Genomic DNA, 16,323 nt, shown 5'->3' on the forward strand with positions numbered 1-16,323 from the left:
TGACGTGATCCTTGGCATGGATGTCTTGACCAAATATCAAGCAATGATTGATTGCTATAAGAAGAGATAGAGATTCAGATGCCTATTGTGGTAAAATTGAGTTTAGAGGTGAAAGGGGTTCAGAGCATTATAGTATGGTTTCAGCACTCACAGGTAAAAGAATGATGAAAAAGGGGTGTGAAGCATTCTTGGCATATGTCATTGATACAAAAAAAGAGGGACAAAAGCCTGACAGTCTTCCAGTGGTAGATGAGTTTACAGATTTATTTCCTGAAGATCTTCAGGGATTGCCGCTTGATAGAGAGATTAAGTTCAGTATTGATTTGTAGCCCGGGACAACTCCTATTTCTCAAGCTCCAGATAGAATGGCTCCAGCATAATTGAAAGAATTAAAGGTGCAATTACAAGAGTTATTTGATAAAGGCTACATTAGACCTAGTGTATCACCTTAGGGTGCACCAATTCTATTTGTGAAAAAGAAGGATGGCACCATGAGATTGTGTATTGATTACAGACAACTGAATAAGGTGACTATACGCAATAAGTATCCCCTACGACGTATTGATGACTTGTTTGATCAGTTGCAAGGAGCTAGAGTATTTTCAAAAATCAATTTGAGATCCGGGTATCACCAGTTGAAGATTAAGGAAGCAAATGTGCCTAAGACAACGTTTAGAACTCGATATGGGCATTATGACTTTTAGTAATGCCCTTTGGGTTAACAAATGCTCCTGGTGCATTCATGGATTTAATGAACAAAGTATTCAAGCCTTATCTAGATAACTTTGTCATTGTGTTCATTCATGACATTTTAATGTATTCGCGATCAAAGGAGAGCATGTTAAGCATTTGAGAATTGCACTATAAACACTAAGGGATAAACAATTGTATGCCAAGTTTAGCAAGTGTGAATTCTATCTAGAAAAAAGTGGTATTCTTTGGCCATGTCATCTCAACTGAAGGAGTGTATGTTGATCCTAAGAAGATCGAGGCAGTTGTCAGTTAGAAACCACCAACTAGTGTACATGAGGTACGTAGTTTCTTGGGGTTGGCAGGCTATTATAGGAGATTTGTGCAAAACTTTTCCATTATAGCTTCACCTTTGATAGAGCTATTAAGAAAGAATGTGAAGTTTGTCCGGAATGAAGGATGCCAACACAGTTTTGATCAATTAAACGCATGTTTAACTTCAGCACTAGTGTTGACACTTCTAGTGATAGGGTTAGAATAGTTATGTATAGTGATGCATCTAGAAATGGTTTGGGTTGTGTATTGATGCAACAAGGCAAGGTAGTAACATATGCTTCTCGATAATTAAGGCCACATGAGTTGAACTATCCTACACATGACCTAGAGCTAGCAGCAGTTATTTTTGCCTTAAAGATTTGGAGGCATTACTTGTATGGTGAGAAGTGTCAGATTTTTACAGATCACAAGAGTCTGAAGTACATACTAAGTCAAAAAGAGTTGAACTTAAGACAAAGAAGATGGATAGAACTCCTAAAAGATTATGACTTAATTATTGAATATCACCCAAGAAAGGCTAATGTGGTAGTCGATGCATTTAGTAGGAAGTCCTCAAGTAACTTATCTTATATTCACTCTGAGCGAATACCATTTTTATTTTAGTTGAGGGCATTGAATGTGGAGTTAGCTCAGGGTAAGAAAGGAGCATTACTTGCTACTTTGAAAATTTGACCAGTGTTGATTGATAGAGTTAGGGAGGCACAGAGTCAAGATGAACAAATGGTAAAGATTAAAAAGCAAGTCCAACAAGGCAGTAGAGCAAATTTTATGATTTCAAAAGATGGTACTTTACTTTATAGGGACAGATTATGTGTACCTATTGTTGAAGTTTTGAAAAGAGAGATAATGGAGGAAGCACATGATTTAGCATATGTTATGCATCCGGGAAGTACAAAAATATACCGTACTTAAAGGACAACTATTGGCGGTCAGGGATGAAGAAAGACATTGCAGATTTTGTGGCTAAAATGTTTAGTTTGCGAATAGGTTAAAATAAAACATCAGCATCCAGCAGGAACATTGCAACCTCTTCCTAATATTACAATGGATTTTATGATTGGATTGCCTAAGACTCAGTAAGGACATGATGCAGTTTGGTAATTATTGATCGACTCACTAAGTCAGCTCACTTTTTGCCTATGAAAATGAGTTATTCATTAGATAGACTTGCTGAAATCTACATGAAGAAGTGGTTAGATTGCATGGTGTTCCATTCTCTATTGTATCATATCGGGATCCAAGATTAACATCTAGATTTTGGCCAACTTTGCAGTATGCTTTGGGTACTAAATTGAGGTTTAGTACAGCTTTTTATCCCAAACAGATGATTAGTCAAAGAGGACAATCCAGACATTAAAAGACATACTTCGAACTTGTGTAATGAAATTACAGGGTAGCTGGGATAAACATCTACATTTGATGGAATTTGCCTATAATAACACTTTTCATTCTAGCTTGGGGATGGCACCTTATAAAGCCTTATATGGTAGAAAGTGTCGAACTCCAGTCTAATGGGATAAAGTTGGGGAAAGAGAGTTAGTTGGTCCACAAATTGTACAAATGACAACAAAGACGATTCAGCTAATTCAGGATCGCCTAAAGGAAGCCCAAGATAGACAAAAGAGTTATGTATACTTGAAAAAGGAACCGATTGAATACAATGTGGGTGATAAAGTTTTCTTGAAGATTTCACCTTGGAGAGGAGTATTACAATTTAGTAAAAGAGGAAAATTGAGTCTTAGGTATATTGGTTCATATGAGGTGATTGAGAGGGTTAGTCCAATAGACTATAGGTTGGACTTACCTCCAGAATTGTCTTAGATTTTTAATGTTTTTCGTGTGTCCATGTTGAGGAGGTATAGGAGTGATCCTAATTATATTTTGCAAGCCCAACCCATAGAATTAAAGGATATTTTATCTTATGAAGAAGAACCAATTGCCATTATTGCTAGGGAAACCAAGGTGTTGAGAAATAAAACCATACCTTTGATAAAAGTATTATGGAAATATCACGGAAGTGAGGAGGCTACTTAGGAACGAGAGGAAGATATGAGAAACCAATATCCTCATTTATTCTGGCAAATTTCGAGGACGAAATTTCCTAATGTGGGAAGAATTGTCACACTCATACTCTAGCTATAGGTATATTTACACTCATTTTTGTATTTCGTTTATATATATGTTGATAGAATTGAAGTATAAGTTAGTATATATATAGATATAGTTATAGAGGAAATGACTCAATTGAAGCAAATAATTGTCCTTAATTGCACAATTGAAAGCTTGAGGGTTTATAAGTAACAAAGCCATTTCATTAAGGACTTAAATAAATATCTTACCATTAATTTATCCAAATTGGATATGGAGACTTTTTTAAATTTGTGGCTTTTAGTGAGAAACTACATATGGAAAGAAAAGAGAAGAGAAGAGAAAGGAAGAAAGAAAAAAGAGAGCTTGAAGGGGACTGCTTGATCCTTCAAGTTTAGGCTTGATTTGCAAGTGAAATTGGTGATCAAAAATACTTTTCAAGCTTTAATTTCATCTTAGAAGCCTTTAGTGATTAACTTGGTAAGTAATTTTAATGTTTTGATTGATTTATATTAGGATTTTCAAATTACAGTATTCGGATTTGATGATTCTGATTTTTCAGTCTTATTGTTTTGATTATATCTTGAGCTAGGAAGCTCTAAATTGAGTGTTATTTGATGGTCTAGAAAGTTTGAAGAGTTTTCTAAAACTGTTCCTCTTTTAGCTTGATCTGATTCGGCTTCTATGTTATTTTAATTAGAGAAACCATTTTATTGCTTAATCTGTCAAAGTAGTTGAGCTGATTGTAATTCGACAATTTTCTCGTGGTCATCCAATGGAAGTGAAATTTTTATTTCATGTACTAGACACATAAATATAGTTTTAATTAAAATTTTAGCTCAAAATGCATTTTCTATAAGTTCCAAAAATGTTTTCAAAGTCAGCTCTCGAAGTAGCTATTCTGATTATGTGAACTAAGTTTACAAAGTTCATGAGTTATATGTAGTCGAGATACTTTTTGTATATCTTAAGAAAGAAAAATCCAAATTGAGTTTGGTTTATTTGTGAAGAAACTTGTGAGAATTTTCTATAACTTTTTAGTTTTGAATTGGAGCGAAGTCTATAACATGATCAATCAATGCCATACTTTTAATTGCTTTCTCTGTCACGATTGTTGAAGCTGGTTATGTTGAGCTATCCTTAACCCCTTTAATAGTCAAGAAATTGAAGTGAAATTTTTATTGAAGGTACTAGACATAAATATCTATGTATGGTTAAAAATTAAGGTTAAGATTCCTTTCTCTACAGGTCAGAGAAATGTTTTTAATATAGGCCTGAAAACAACTCTTATAGAGTTAATAAGGCTGGTTTGTAGAGTTAAGTTAATTTGAATATTTTGAATATAGTTTGGGGCTGCATGATTATATCAATATATGAAATTATTATGTTGATGATTTATAAATAAGTTTCATGCTTTAGGTGCTGGAAAAGGCAAGGAAAATGAAAGTGTAAACTAATCAATTCGGTGAATTGATTGTGTGTATTTGTAAACTATTTTGGTGAGTAGATGTTCAAGCTTTTTAAAATTATTTTGTAACATTAATAAAATTATATTTTTGATGTTGTTTTATAGACCTGAATTGATTTATTAGAATGGTTCAATTCAACCTTGTTGATACTTGAATTTCATATTTAAATTTCAAGCTTTCAAGGTTTCAAGTTTACAAGTTAAATGACTTATTACTATGTGTTTTATTTGATAATCTGATTTGAGATATTCTTTTATACTTGTTGATTTATTTGAGTTCTTGCTCAACTTGGTTTCATTTATTGGATTATGACAGATATGGTTTTATTTGAATTCTTATTAAACTACAAATATTTTAACATTGTTTTGACTGATTATTTATTAGAAATGATATTTGGTTTAAGATTACCATCCAATGTGAGATGTATGAATGTGTTGAGGTGATATATACACATTTGAGATTGTGTTGGCTGTTATTGCGTAATAAACAACGGGGCACTTGATTGAAGGACGGTGAAGGGAGAAGGGTCGTTCCGTGCTAATGTAGTTGAAGGGTTAGCCATCAAGTGTGCCTAGAGGTGATGGCCTGTATGTTATGGCCGAGTTGTGATGCTTATTATAGGGATGGTTAATACAAATGAAAGGATGTATTGATGTTTACAAAGACACGTGTTTTAATTAATTAAGTTTTGAACATGTTGAAAGTGAGAATGGATTTGATGTTTAAAGTGAATGATAATTCGATTATAAATACTCTAGTATCTTAAATTGAGATGCTTATTATATTTAATTTAGTTTAATTATTTTCTGCTTGTGACATCTATCCACTGAGTATTTTTTGTACTCATTTTACTCTGTTTTAAAAATCTTTTTAGATAACAGAACTTGATAGTGGGTGAATTAAGCTAAAATAGTGTGTATAAAGTATCAGAATAAGGTTGGCCAACATCCTTGTCAAAAAAGCCTTGTATTCTATTTCTTAGTTTTATTTGTGGAAGTCTGTAAAAGAATTTGTTTATAAGTCAAATAATGGTGGCTAATTTATATTAATATAACTGTTTGGAAATGTGTTTTATATTAATTTAATGATGAAAATTTCTAGATTATATGGTTGCTGTTATACGTATTTCACTATTCATATGTATTTTACTCTCATCCGGCTCAAGTAGTTATACCAAATAGAAAGAAAAGGGTTCCTGCTTTCAAATTTCAAAATCGATAAAAACCAAAAAAAGAGCTACTCCTTACTCAAGTTCCCAATGAATAATGAACACCAAGCAAGCTCTCATTAATTCATTCTTCCTTTTTGGGCTATGTGAGACGGGGTGTGACAATTAGTTTCTACAAACATAATATAATTAAACAAATATGAAAAAGAGTAAATTAGTTTTACAGTTTATAATAATGATTATATGTCTAATAGCTGACAAAGGAATATTTTTTTAAATGTTATATCATTTAAATGTTCACTAGTATTACTAAAATTGAAATGTAATAACCATTTAGTTATGAATTAAAAATGCAATGCCTTTTTTTTATTATAAAATGTAAAGTCTAATGGCCACCTATATAATTTACTTCTAAATTTGTCAAAAAAATATCAATGTTGTTAAAAATAAAGTTAAGTAACTATTTAGTATAAATCAAGATTTGATACATTTATATTATAAAAGTACAAAGTATAGCAATTCTCTATATAACTTATCCCAATTTTTATATGCAATTTATAATCCTACTAGCAGGATGGATGCTATTGTAACACCCGGAATTTTTTTTTAATATATATTTAATAGTGAGTTTTTATTTAAATTAATTTTAGCTTTATTTTTATTCAAGTAAACTATTTGAGAAATGATTATATTTTGGTTATTCAAATTTTTCCAAATACATATTTATATAAATAAAATTATATATTGAAAAAATTATGATAGAAATTGTAAGGGATGTTTTTATAAAAGAATTTTGAGAAAATTGGTATTATAATTGATTAGTAGTATTAAATTTTGAGTTGGAAATTGATTATTTAATTTAATTGTGTATAGGATTTAATTGGAGGATTATTTTGGAATAAGGCTAAAAAGAAGTTTGGGGGTCAAATTGGAATTCTGCAGGATGAAATTGTAAGTAATTAAGAAAGTTGAGGGACTAAATTGTAATAAAGAAAAGTTCAGGGGTCAAATGTCGATATTGAAAGAAATGGAATCGGGGAGAGATAGGAGATCAGGAGAGAGAGAGAGGGCGATGGCCGAAGAAGAAGGAAGGAAGGCGGCGCGGTGACTAGCTCGGGCGCGGAGGCGGCGTCTTGTTGTGGCAGGCGGCAGGCAGCTCAGTGATAGCGTGGGGCGAGAATCGCGTGAGGCGGCGGCTTCTGTTGGCCGAGTTGGGTGGCGATCGGCTCTCTGGGCGAGAGCTTTCTTTTAGCGGCCGTGGCGATGCCTGTGGTGGCCGGGAGCGGAAGATCCGGTGGAGAGAGAAAGTAGGGGCAGCCGCGTTTTGGGCTTTTTCCGGCGAGCTCCGGCGGAGGATGGATGATCGGAGGACATATCCCGACTCTCCTCATCTCAAGCTTCGCGATGGCACCCGATTTCGTGGCGATCGGGCTTCGTTTGCAAATCGACGGCCGTGATCGTTCGCAAATCTCTCCCGGATGGTCGGGTGTCGGATCGGAAAATCGGGCGAGGGATCGTCATCGGTAGCGTCGTTGTGAGTCCGATGGTGTGTTCGGATCGTCGATCGGACTCCGGCCAGTCGGCCGAAGTGTCTCGGTAATTTTCTCTGGCCGTTGATCTTAGAAATCCTTGATTTTAAATTTGTGTCTATTGGATTATTTTGAGTATTTGATGATTTTTGTGAGTCAAAAATATTTGTCTGTCAATTTACGCCATAGTCGTATTTTGTCTTTGTGTAGGGTCGGAAATAGTGAAGTTCGGGGACTCGACTCCCGTTGTTTAAATTGTTTGAATCATTAAGTATTTGAAGTGTTCTTCTGGCAGGTCCTGGACCCGTTTTTACGGGGATTAATGTTCGTGTTGTAGGGGAGGTTCTGGGATTTTCGGTAGAATTCTCCGAATCGAGATTCTTAGGACAGTCGGTCTGAGTCTAGACCTGGGATTAATGATGGATTGTCTCGGCATATTGATAAATTGTTTTCCGTGATTAGATGATCTGTCATTGGCTCGCTCCTACCGAGGCACCGGAGAGCTAGGAGGTCGCCAAACCCTGTGAGTTAAAGTCATTTAATCATTGCACTATTGCTAAGTCCGATTTAATATGCTATTTTGAAAGTTTATGCATAATATGGTTATTAGTATCATAGCGTAAATGATTTCAACTGGACTATTAATTATTGAAAATAATATAAATATTATTATTAGTAACGTTATAATAATACAGGATATTATTATTCTGTCGACACGAATTGCACGTTGCCTTATCCTAAACTTTTAATCTTTATTTTGATATGTGTTGAATGATTTCATTAGACAATGATATTTATTAAATGTGGTGATTGCGATTTGGGAAATGTGGCTTGTAGAACATGCCACTTTGATGGGTAATAATCATGGATATGTAATAAGATATTTATGGGTTTGCCCTGGTCGAGCATGGCTCTCTGGGCTGATTTGTGTAAATTGCCGGAAGTAAGGTCCCTGGTCGAGCATTGCTCTCGGGGCGCCGGTCTTATTGGATTAAGAGAGCCGAATGGCTACTAGATTTTGGGGTTTAGGGTTCTACCGAGCCACTCGTCCCGTAAAAAGTAAAAATATATTTTTATTTATTCATTTATTTATTTATTATGGTATGATTATAATATGGATTGTATTTACGTGCATGGTTGATATTTTGATTCGAATGATTAATATTTTATGTGAAGGATATAGTAGGGTATGATTATAGTATGGTTTGATATACTGATTTGAATAATCTATGTTTTCTGAGAAGAATGCAATAGTCCCCAAATTATTTGATTTTAACTCACTCTCGGAGACTCATTTCTTATTTTGATTCGTATTTGTTAGTTCTCCGCTGACTCTTATTGATAACTGACTCCTTCATCATCGGGTGATGTATTTGATTTGGTATGTAAATTGGTAAATCTTAGATTCTCCATGAGTAGTAAATAGTAGATGTATCAGTTGTAAATTTTCTGAGCTTCGGGTCTCGTCTAGTTTTTCTGGTAGACCGAAGTAATTTTGTAAAGTGTAACTATTAAGATAATTTGTGGTTTTAATAATATTAATTTGAGATGAGATTTGTTTAAATCAGTGAGTGTCAGGCTTACTACGGGTTTCGGTGGCCTTAAGCCTACCCTTTCCCTAGTGCCGGTCACGGGCCCACGGGTGGGGTCGTGACAGCTATAACACGTAATATATATATTTTTTTATTTACCATAATTCGCCCAATTTAGTATTTTCAAGAACACTATAAGGTTATAAATGCTTTTATATTTAGAAAGAGAAGCAGTTATTTTTTATATATTCTAATTTATTTGATCTTTTGAATAATATGCAGAAAAATATTGTTTAATCAATACAAGATATCCACAAATAACTTGATTTCTTGGACTTTATAAAAATACTAAATATCATTTACTTGGTTTTGTGAGAGCTGGACCACTAAAGGACATTAAGAAATTTTGAATCGTATACATTCATCTCTTAAAAATTATAGTAAATGTACGTTTGAAGTTTAAAAAAATAAATAGAAAATATTGCAAAACATGTCTTTATTTTCATTTAATGTTCAAAGAAAACATGTGGTCACCTCAATAGCTATTTATAATTATATAAAAAAAGTCATTAGATGACTATGCATTTACAAGATTTGATCAACATCCTAAAGTTATGTTGCCTAATATATTTGCTGATATGGAAAGTTTTCAACAAGATGAGCAAAGAAGAAGGAAAGTAGCATAAATGGATTTTGTTTAAGATCATATTTCATGTATCTTTTTTAGTACTCGCAAGTGCACGAACCGTTCTTATAGTAAGGGTAAGTTCATCACGAGGTCGATCTCTCAAGGAACTATGAGGCCACTTATTATAAAGACTACTTATCAACACAAAACAATAAAAGTAAATGATCCAGAATTTCCTATAGTAAAATAAAAAGCTCCCTCAAGATCCAGAATTTCTTCAAGTAGGAAGAAGATTGGTCATCAGTCTCCACTTCTTGAAAAGCTCCTTAGATCCTCAAAGAACAATGAAAACTAAAACTAAAGTGTTTATGAAAAACTGTAGAGAATTATGGAGAGAATAATGGTGGCAGGTGTAGAGAGCAGGTAGGAGAAAACTCCCCTCCTTCTTTCCTTCCTTCCTTGTTCCTTGCAGAGATTTATATAGAGGAGAGTTCTCCTCTAAATAAATCTCTCTAGAGATGAGTATACTAGTTCTCTTCTATATAAATCTCTCTAGAGATGAGTATACTAATATAAGTCTATCTAAGAGATAAGAATTAAAGTATCTTAATCTCCACCAAATACTATTCCATAAATAACTCTTAATATAAATCCTAATAATTATACAAAATGACTAAAATATCCCTTAGGCCTTATAATTAGCAGTCCATGCATCTTAATCTTGGGCCTTGGCATGAATATGTCCCATTAAGCTTCTTTTAGCTCCATATTTTCCTCTTTTTGCTAATATTTCTAAATATAGACAATTAAGCTTAAGTGAGGCAAAAGCACATATTTTTACCATTTTATATATAGAAATATATCATTAAAGCTTTAAAATACCCTTAAATATCTATACATAATTTGGACCGATCAAATATCCCCACACTTAAACTTTTACTTGTCCTCAAGTAAATAGCAACTGAGAATTAACTTTTGCAAAAATCATGAAAAACATCCATACTCAGCTTAAAGATATTATTCAAAAGAATCTCACTAATGCAAAGATCATGTCAACCCAAGAACATTTGAGTCATAATAATTTTCTTTAAAAATATAAACTCAATCATTGTTAATCAAAAGACTCAAGCATCCAATCCTTCACACCTGTTTCACAATAAATAGTCTAACTCATCTTCAAAGGATACAACTATGATGCATAATCCAAATTATTATAACCCTTTTCAAAAAGGCAAAACCTTCATTCAAAAATAAGAGATCAATAGGCATTTATTACTTGCTTTTGAAGCTTTTATACTTTTTTTTTCTTTATACCCCTTGGATTTTAATTTTTGATACTTAGGGTATTTCTTTCTTTCTTAAGATGTTATGCCTTTTTACCCAAATACAAACATGGGTAATGAATGCACCTGGTTACTCAACAAAACATACATCAAGTTGCTTTGTATACTCATAATCTTAATTGCCTTTTTACGCGAAAATCGATATGGTCATGAAGATCCCCGGTTACTAAGCAACTAAAATTAGTGGAGTAGAGTTATTAAACTTAGAGCTTTAAACTTGCCCATATCATATCCCACAAACTTAGGCAAGCCAATTTAATAACAAGAAAGTCATAATCTAAATCATACACTTCTAATCATACCCATGTCGAATGTTATTAAACTATTCATCATGTCCATATACAAAAGATGAACACTTGATCATTTAAGTGCAAATAACTTATGAGTTTATATTTATACATGTTAAAAACTAACTCAAGAGTTCAAGAATCTTAACATAAGAAAAAGCTGAGTGGAAAAATTTAAAATTTTGCAAAAGATTAATCAAAGTTGCTAATTCTCATGGCATATGACGTATAAAGTTAATTGAAGAAATATTTTATTTCCCTCCCCCACACTTAAATTTGACATTGCCCTCAATGTCATTGCATATAGAAAGATAAAGAACAAAAAGAGAGGAAAAAGATAGAATACTCCCCTGGAATTTTGCAATGCATAGTAAGCCATGAACTTGAATTCCAATCTCCACCATCCAAACCTTAGAAGCACACTTGAATACACATCATTTATAATTATAAAAGAAAGAAATAAATAAAAATTTAAAAATAATGAAGAATTAAAAATAATAAACTATACTAGAAAGATTAATTCCTAAGATAATTAAAAGTTAGATCCTAATATATAAATATAAATTCTAGAATAAAATTTAAAATAAAGTCCTAGATCAATGATATGACTATTTATGTGGAGGAGATAAATAAATATTTAATTTTAAAAGAGGGTATTTTAACTAAAAATAATTTATAACTAATCCCAATTTCTTGGATTTAATTGTTTTAATTTTTGCTCAAAAAAAAGTTTTTCTTTTTCTTTCTTTTTTATGGCCGCCGCTCGGGTTGCATCTTTAAGCTGCTGCCGCATCTGCCTATATTGCGGGCCCGTTCATTCACGTTGTGTGCCTATCTTTGCGGGCGTTCGTGTCTTTGCCGATCTGCGGGCCGTGCGTGCACGCCGCCTGCCCTGCTGTGGGCCCGTGGATGCACGTTGCACTGCCTGCGGGCATGTGGCCATGACTCGCGTCACCCCATGAGGTCGTGGCTTGCTTGTCATGGTGGCCTCTCGCGGCACCACGCTCATGGCGGTGCCCGCGGCTCGTGGACCTTCCGCGGCTCGCGGCCCTCCACACCTCGCGGCCGCGGTTACTCGTGCCGCGGTGGCTTCCTCGTGGGCGTCCGCGACCCATGGGCTGCTGCGGGCCCATGTTGTCTCTGCCACGGGCCCGTGTCTCTGCTACGGGCCGTGTGAAAATTCGTTCGCATGACATGGCTCGCTCAATTTTATTTTTTTTGAGCTTTAATTGCTTCTCATGCAGACATATTGCCTTTTGGGGGTCAAATACAAGCCTACAAGATAAACATAAAATAAATAAAAAATAGAAAAATAAAAAATAAATTAATAAATTAATAATAATAATAATAACTTAAATACATAAAAACAAAAATACAATTGCTAAGTTTATTGTCTATAGCTAGACAAATTATGCTCATGGTGGGCGTTCATCCGCGCACTCCACCTTTTCGTCATAAGTCATTCCTTTCAAGTATGGCTTCATACTATTTATGCGAACATCTAAAGTGTCATGAAAACTCTTGTCAATTAAGAATGGAATATCATCATATAATTGTTCATAAACAAGAGAATCTAAATAATTATATGAACACTTATCAATAGTAGATTTAGAAGATAAAGTTAGAAAATCAAACACTTTAAATTCTACAGTTTCTCCTAAAACTGTCATGGTAAGTTTTTCATCATGCATATCAATCACAGTTCTAGTAGTTGTCATGAAAGGTCTACCAAGGAGTATGGTTTGCTCTTTATCCCTTGTTGGTGTATTTTCCATATCAAGTACTACAAAATCAACTGGAATTATTAACTTACCTACTTGCACTAGCAAGTCTTCCACTATACCTCTAGGGTATTTTATCGATATGTCTGCAAATTGTAGAGACATAGTGGTAGGCTTCAACCCTCCCAAACCAAGTCGTTCATATATCGAATACGGCATCAAGTTGATGCTTGCTCCCAAATCTAACATGACTTTTGTATGTTTTTTATCACCTATTGTAATATCAATGGTGAAGCTATCAGGATCCTTCATCTTAAGGGGCAATTGATGTTGAAGTATTACACTTGCTACTTGTACTTTTTCGTTGTTCGCATATCGCCTTTTGTTGGTGTTCAACTCTTCAAAGAATTTTGCATAAGCTGGTTTATTCCTGATAACATCCAACAAAAGTAAGTTAGTATTAACTTTAGAGAGCATCTCAATACTTTCAAAAAAAAAACTCATCATTTTTCCTGTCTTTGGGTTGGTTTAGAAAATGAATAGGGGGTTTATAAGGCTGAGCTGCCTTATGAAATTTAGCTCTAGAAAATGCTTCATTTTCTTTCTTCTCCAGCCTAAGATTAGGCTCTACTTTTTCTTCCTTTTGTATGCTTTCCTCATTGCTTTGCACTAATCCATCATTTTTAGGTGTACCTGTATAAGAAGAAAATTCCTTTCAGTTTCCATAGCAATATTATCGACAACCTCACCTCTTCTAATAGTAGTAATGGAATTGGCTTGTTCAGGTTGATTTGATAGTTCCTCTTTATTGAGTTCTTCAACAATTTGTTCCATTTGAGCTTCTAAACGTTTTAGTGAAGCCTCAATGGAATCTGTCTTTTTCTCATTCCTCTCCATCCTATCTTGAGAAGTCATCATAAATGATTGAAGTATTTCTTCCAAACTTGGCTTCCTTTGTTCATTAGATCGAAGAGTTTGTTCTTAATCTTGAAAGAAAGGATTGGAGTCCCTTTGGAATTGAGAATATTGGTCTTGGTAATGAGGTTGATTTTGATTTCTCAATAATTGTGGTGGGTTTTGGTCATTGTATTTCCAAGAAAAATTTGGATGGTTTCTCAAACCTGTATTATATGTGTTAGAATAAGGGTCATTCATAGGATGCATAGGTTGGTAAGAATCCATCAAATTTATTTGGTCATACATATTTTCTCTGTAATTATCAAAAGATGAACAAACATTAGCACTATGACCATAAATACCACAAATACCACATACCTCATTATTTGGTGAGTTTTTTGTTGAAGTAAGCATATTAACTTGCTTAGTCAATTCAGACAATTGCATGGTCATCTTACTATTAGCTACCACTTCATTTACTTCTATTCTCTTTGTCCTCACACTCTTTTGTTGAGAATTAGCTCCTAACATCTCAAAGATGTTATAAACCTCATCAGGTGTCCTTTATAACATAGCACCCCCAACTGCATTATCAACCATACATTGGTATTGGTGTGTCAACCCATCATAAAATGATTGGTTAGTTATTGGGAGTGGGAATCCATAGTGTGGGCATTGCAATAAAAGTGATTTGAAGCGATCCCATGCTTCATGAAAAGATTCAGCATTCTCTTGATAAAAATTAGAAATCTCACCTCTTAATTCTTTGGTCTTTTGTTATGAGTAAAATCTACTCATAAACTTTTAATAAATTTCATTCCAATTTCTCAAAGAATTAGGAGGCAAGGTCATTAACCAAGCCTTTGCTCTTTCTTTCAATGAATAAGGGAAATACCTCATTCTTAGTTGATCCTCATTAAGTCCAGATAATGGGAAAGTATGAACTATGGCATAAAATTCTCTAATGAATGTTAATGCATCCTCACTAGGCATACCATAAAATGAAGGAAGCATATTAAAATGAATGCTCTTAAGTTCATAATTCCTAGATGTATCACCTAGAACTATGCATGAAGTAGTGTTACTAATTGTAGGCATTGCATAATCTTTCATAGTTATTCGTTTTTCAGCTCCTACTTCTCTTGGTGGGTTTGCCATGATATCAACTTCTTCTGTTAATTCTTCTTCTAGTTGTTTCCTGCTAAGCATACAAAACAAAAGAAAATTTCAGATTAAAAAATAAAATTTTAAAAATAAAATTTACAAACAAAACAAAAACACATAAACAAAACAAATCACAAAACACAAAACAAACAAATAAAACAAAAACACATAAACAAAATAAATCACAAAACACAAAACAAACTAACAAACACAAGATACTTTTGATAATCAATCAATATAATAAATTTGGACATAGTTCCCTGGCAACGGCGCCAAAACTTGATATGTCTTTTTTAGTACTCGCAAGTGCACGAACCATTCCTATAGTAAGGGTAAGTTCACCACGAGGTCGATCTCTCAAGGAACTATGAGGCCACTTATTATAAAGACTACTTATCAACACAAAACAATAAAAGTACATCTAAACACTCTAAATCGTATGTTTGAGAGGATAATGGTCATAAAGTAAAGTAACTAAACAATAAATAAATATGCAATGCAAATGCAAATGCTTATGATCTAAAACTATATGCTAAAAATAGTATTTAATCTAGCCATTTACTTAGCAATCTCCTTGTTTTACTTTAAGCCTGATCTAATGAATGAGATGGTGATGTGCCTTTTCCCTAAATCACTCAAGCTAATGATGCAATTTAGGTTTCTTATACCAACATAGATTAAAGTAAAGATGATGTTTCTAATAATTTTAAACCTAAAGATTTTCATAACAATTACTATTGCTAAATTAATATGATGGTTAACTAACAATAATAACTGAAACTAATAAAGATATGAAGGTAAAGAAATCATTCATTAAATAAATAAATAACAAGGTTCATACAAAAGTAGAAAGACTAAATTAAACACTTATGAAAACTAGCCTAACATATTTAACCCAATGATCATGGTATTAAATAGAAAGACATAAAACAATAAAATAAAAAGCTCCCTCAAGATCCAGAATTTCTTCAAGTAGGAAGAAGATTGGTCATCAGTCTCCACTTCTTGAAAAGCTCCTTAGATCCTCAAAGAACAATGAAAACTAAAACTAAAGTGTTTATGAAAAACTGTAGAGAATTATGGAGAGAATAATGGTGGCGGGTGTAGAGAGCAGGTAGGAGAAAACTCCCCTCCTTCTTTCCTTCCTTCCTTGTTCCTTGCAGAGATTTATATAGAGGAGAGTTCTCCTCTAAATAAATTTCTCTAGAGATGAGTATACTAATATAAGTATATCTAAGAAATAAGACTTAAAGTATCTTAATCTCCACCAAATACTATTCCATAAATAACTATTAATATAAATCTTAATAATTATAAAAAATGACTAAAATATCCCTTGGGCCTTATAATTAGCAGTCCATGCATTTTAATCTTGGGCCTTGGCACGAACATGTCCCATTAAGCTTCTTTTAGCTCCATATTTTTCTCTTTTTGCTAATATTTCTGAAAATAGACAATTAAGCTTAAGTGA

The 16,323-nt window shown here is 33.5% G+C and overlaps 1 protein-coding gene and 1 non-coding gene across 2 annotated transcripts; one reads left to right on the forward strand and one right to left on the reverse strand.

The window, feature by feature from the left end:
- Nucleotides 1-12,485: 12,485 nt before the first annotated feature.
- LOC125370430 lies at nt 12,486-14,846 on the reverse strand. The gene is made up of 5 exons (XM_048375819.1): nt 14,584-14,846; nt 13,913-14,250; nt 13,541-13,693; nt 13,292-13,484; nt 12,486-13,221 (listed from the first exon to the last, which is right to left on the reverse strand). The coding sequence occupies exons 1-5, from the start codon at nt 14,844-14,846 to the stop codon at nt 12,486-12,488; spliced, it is 1,683 nt and encodes a 560-aa protein (XP_048231776.1).
- Nucleotides 14,347-14,454, forward strand: LOC112535198. Its single transcript, XR_003079374.1, has one exon. It is a non-coding gene; the product is annotated as a small nucleolar RNA R71 (small nucleolar RNA).
- Nucleotides 14,847-16,323: the final 1,477 nt, after the last annotated feature.

The sequence above is a fragment of the Ricinus communis genome, chromosome 6 (assembly GCF_019578655.1).
Source record: "Ricinus communis isolate WT05 ecotype wild-type chromosome 6, ASM1957865v1, whole genome shotgun sequence".
In the NCBI taxonomy this organism is placed as follows: Eukaryota; Viridiplantae; Streptophyta; class Magnoliopsida; order Malpighiales; family Euphorbiaceae; genus Ricinus; species Ricinus communis.

Coding starts and splice junctions, on each gene's coding strand:
- LOC125370430 (XM_048375819.1), bottom strand. CDS start 14,846: ATGGCAAACCCACCAAGAGAAGTAGGAGCTGAAAAACGAATAACTATG. Junction 14,251..14,583: donor GAGGATCAACTAAGAATGAG/GTATTTCCCTTA, acceptor TATGTTATAAAG/GACACCTGATGAGGTTTATA. Junction 13,222..13,291: donor AAAGACAGGAAAAATGATGA/GTTTTTTTTTTG, acceptor GGATGTTATCAG/GAATAAACCAGCTTATGCAA.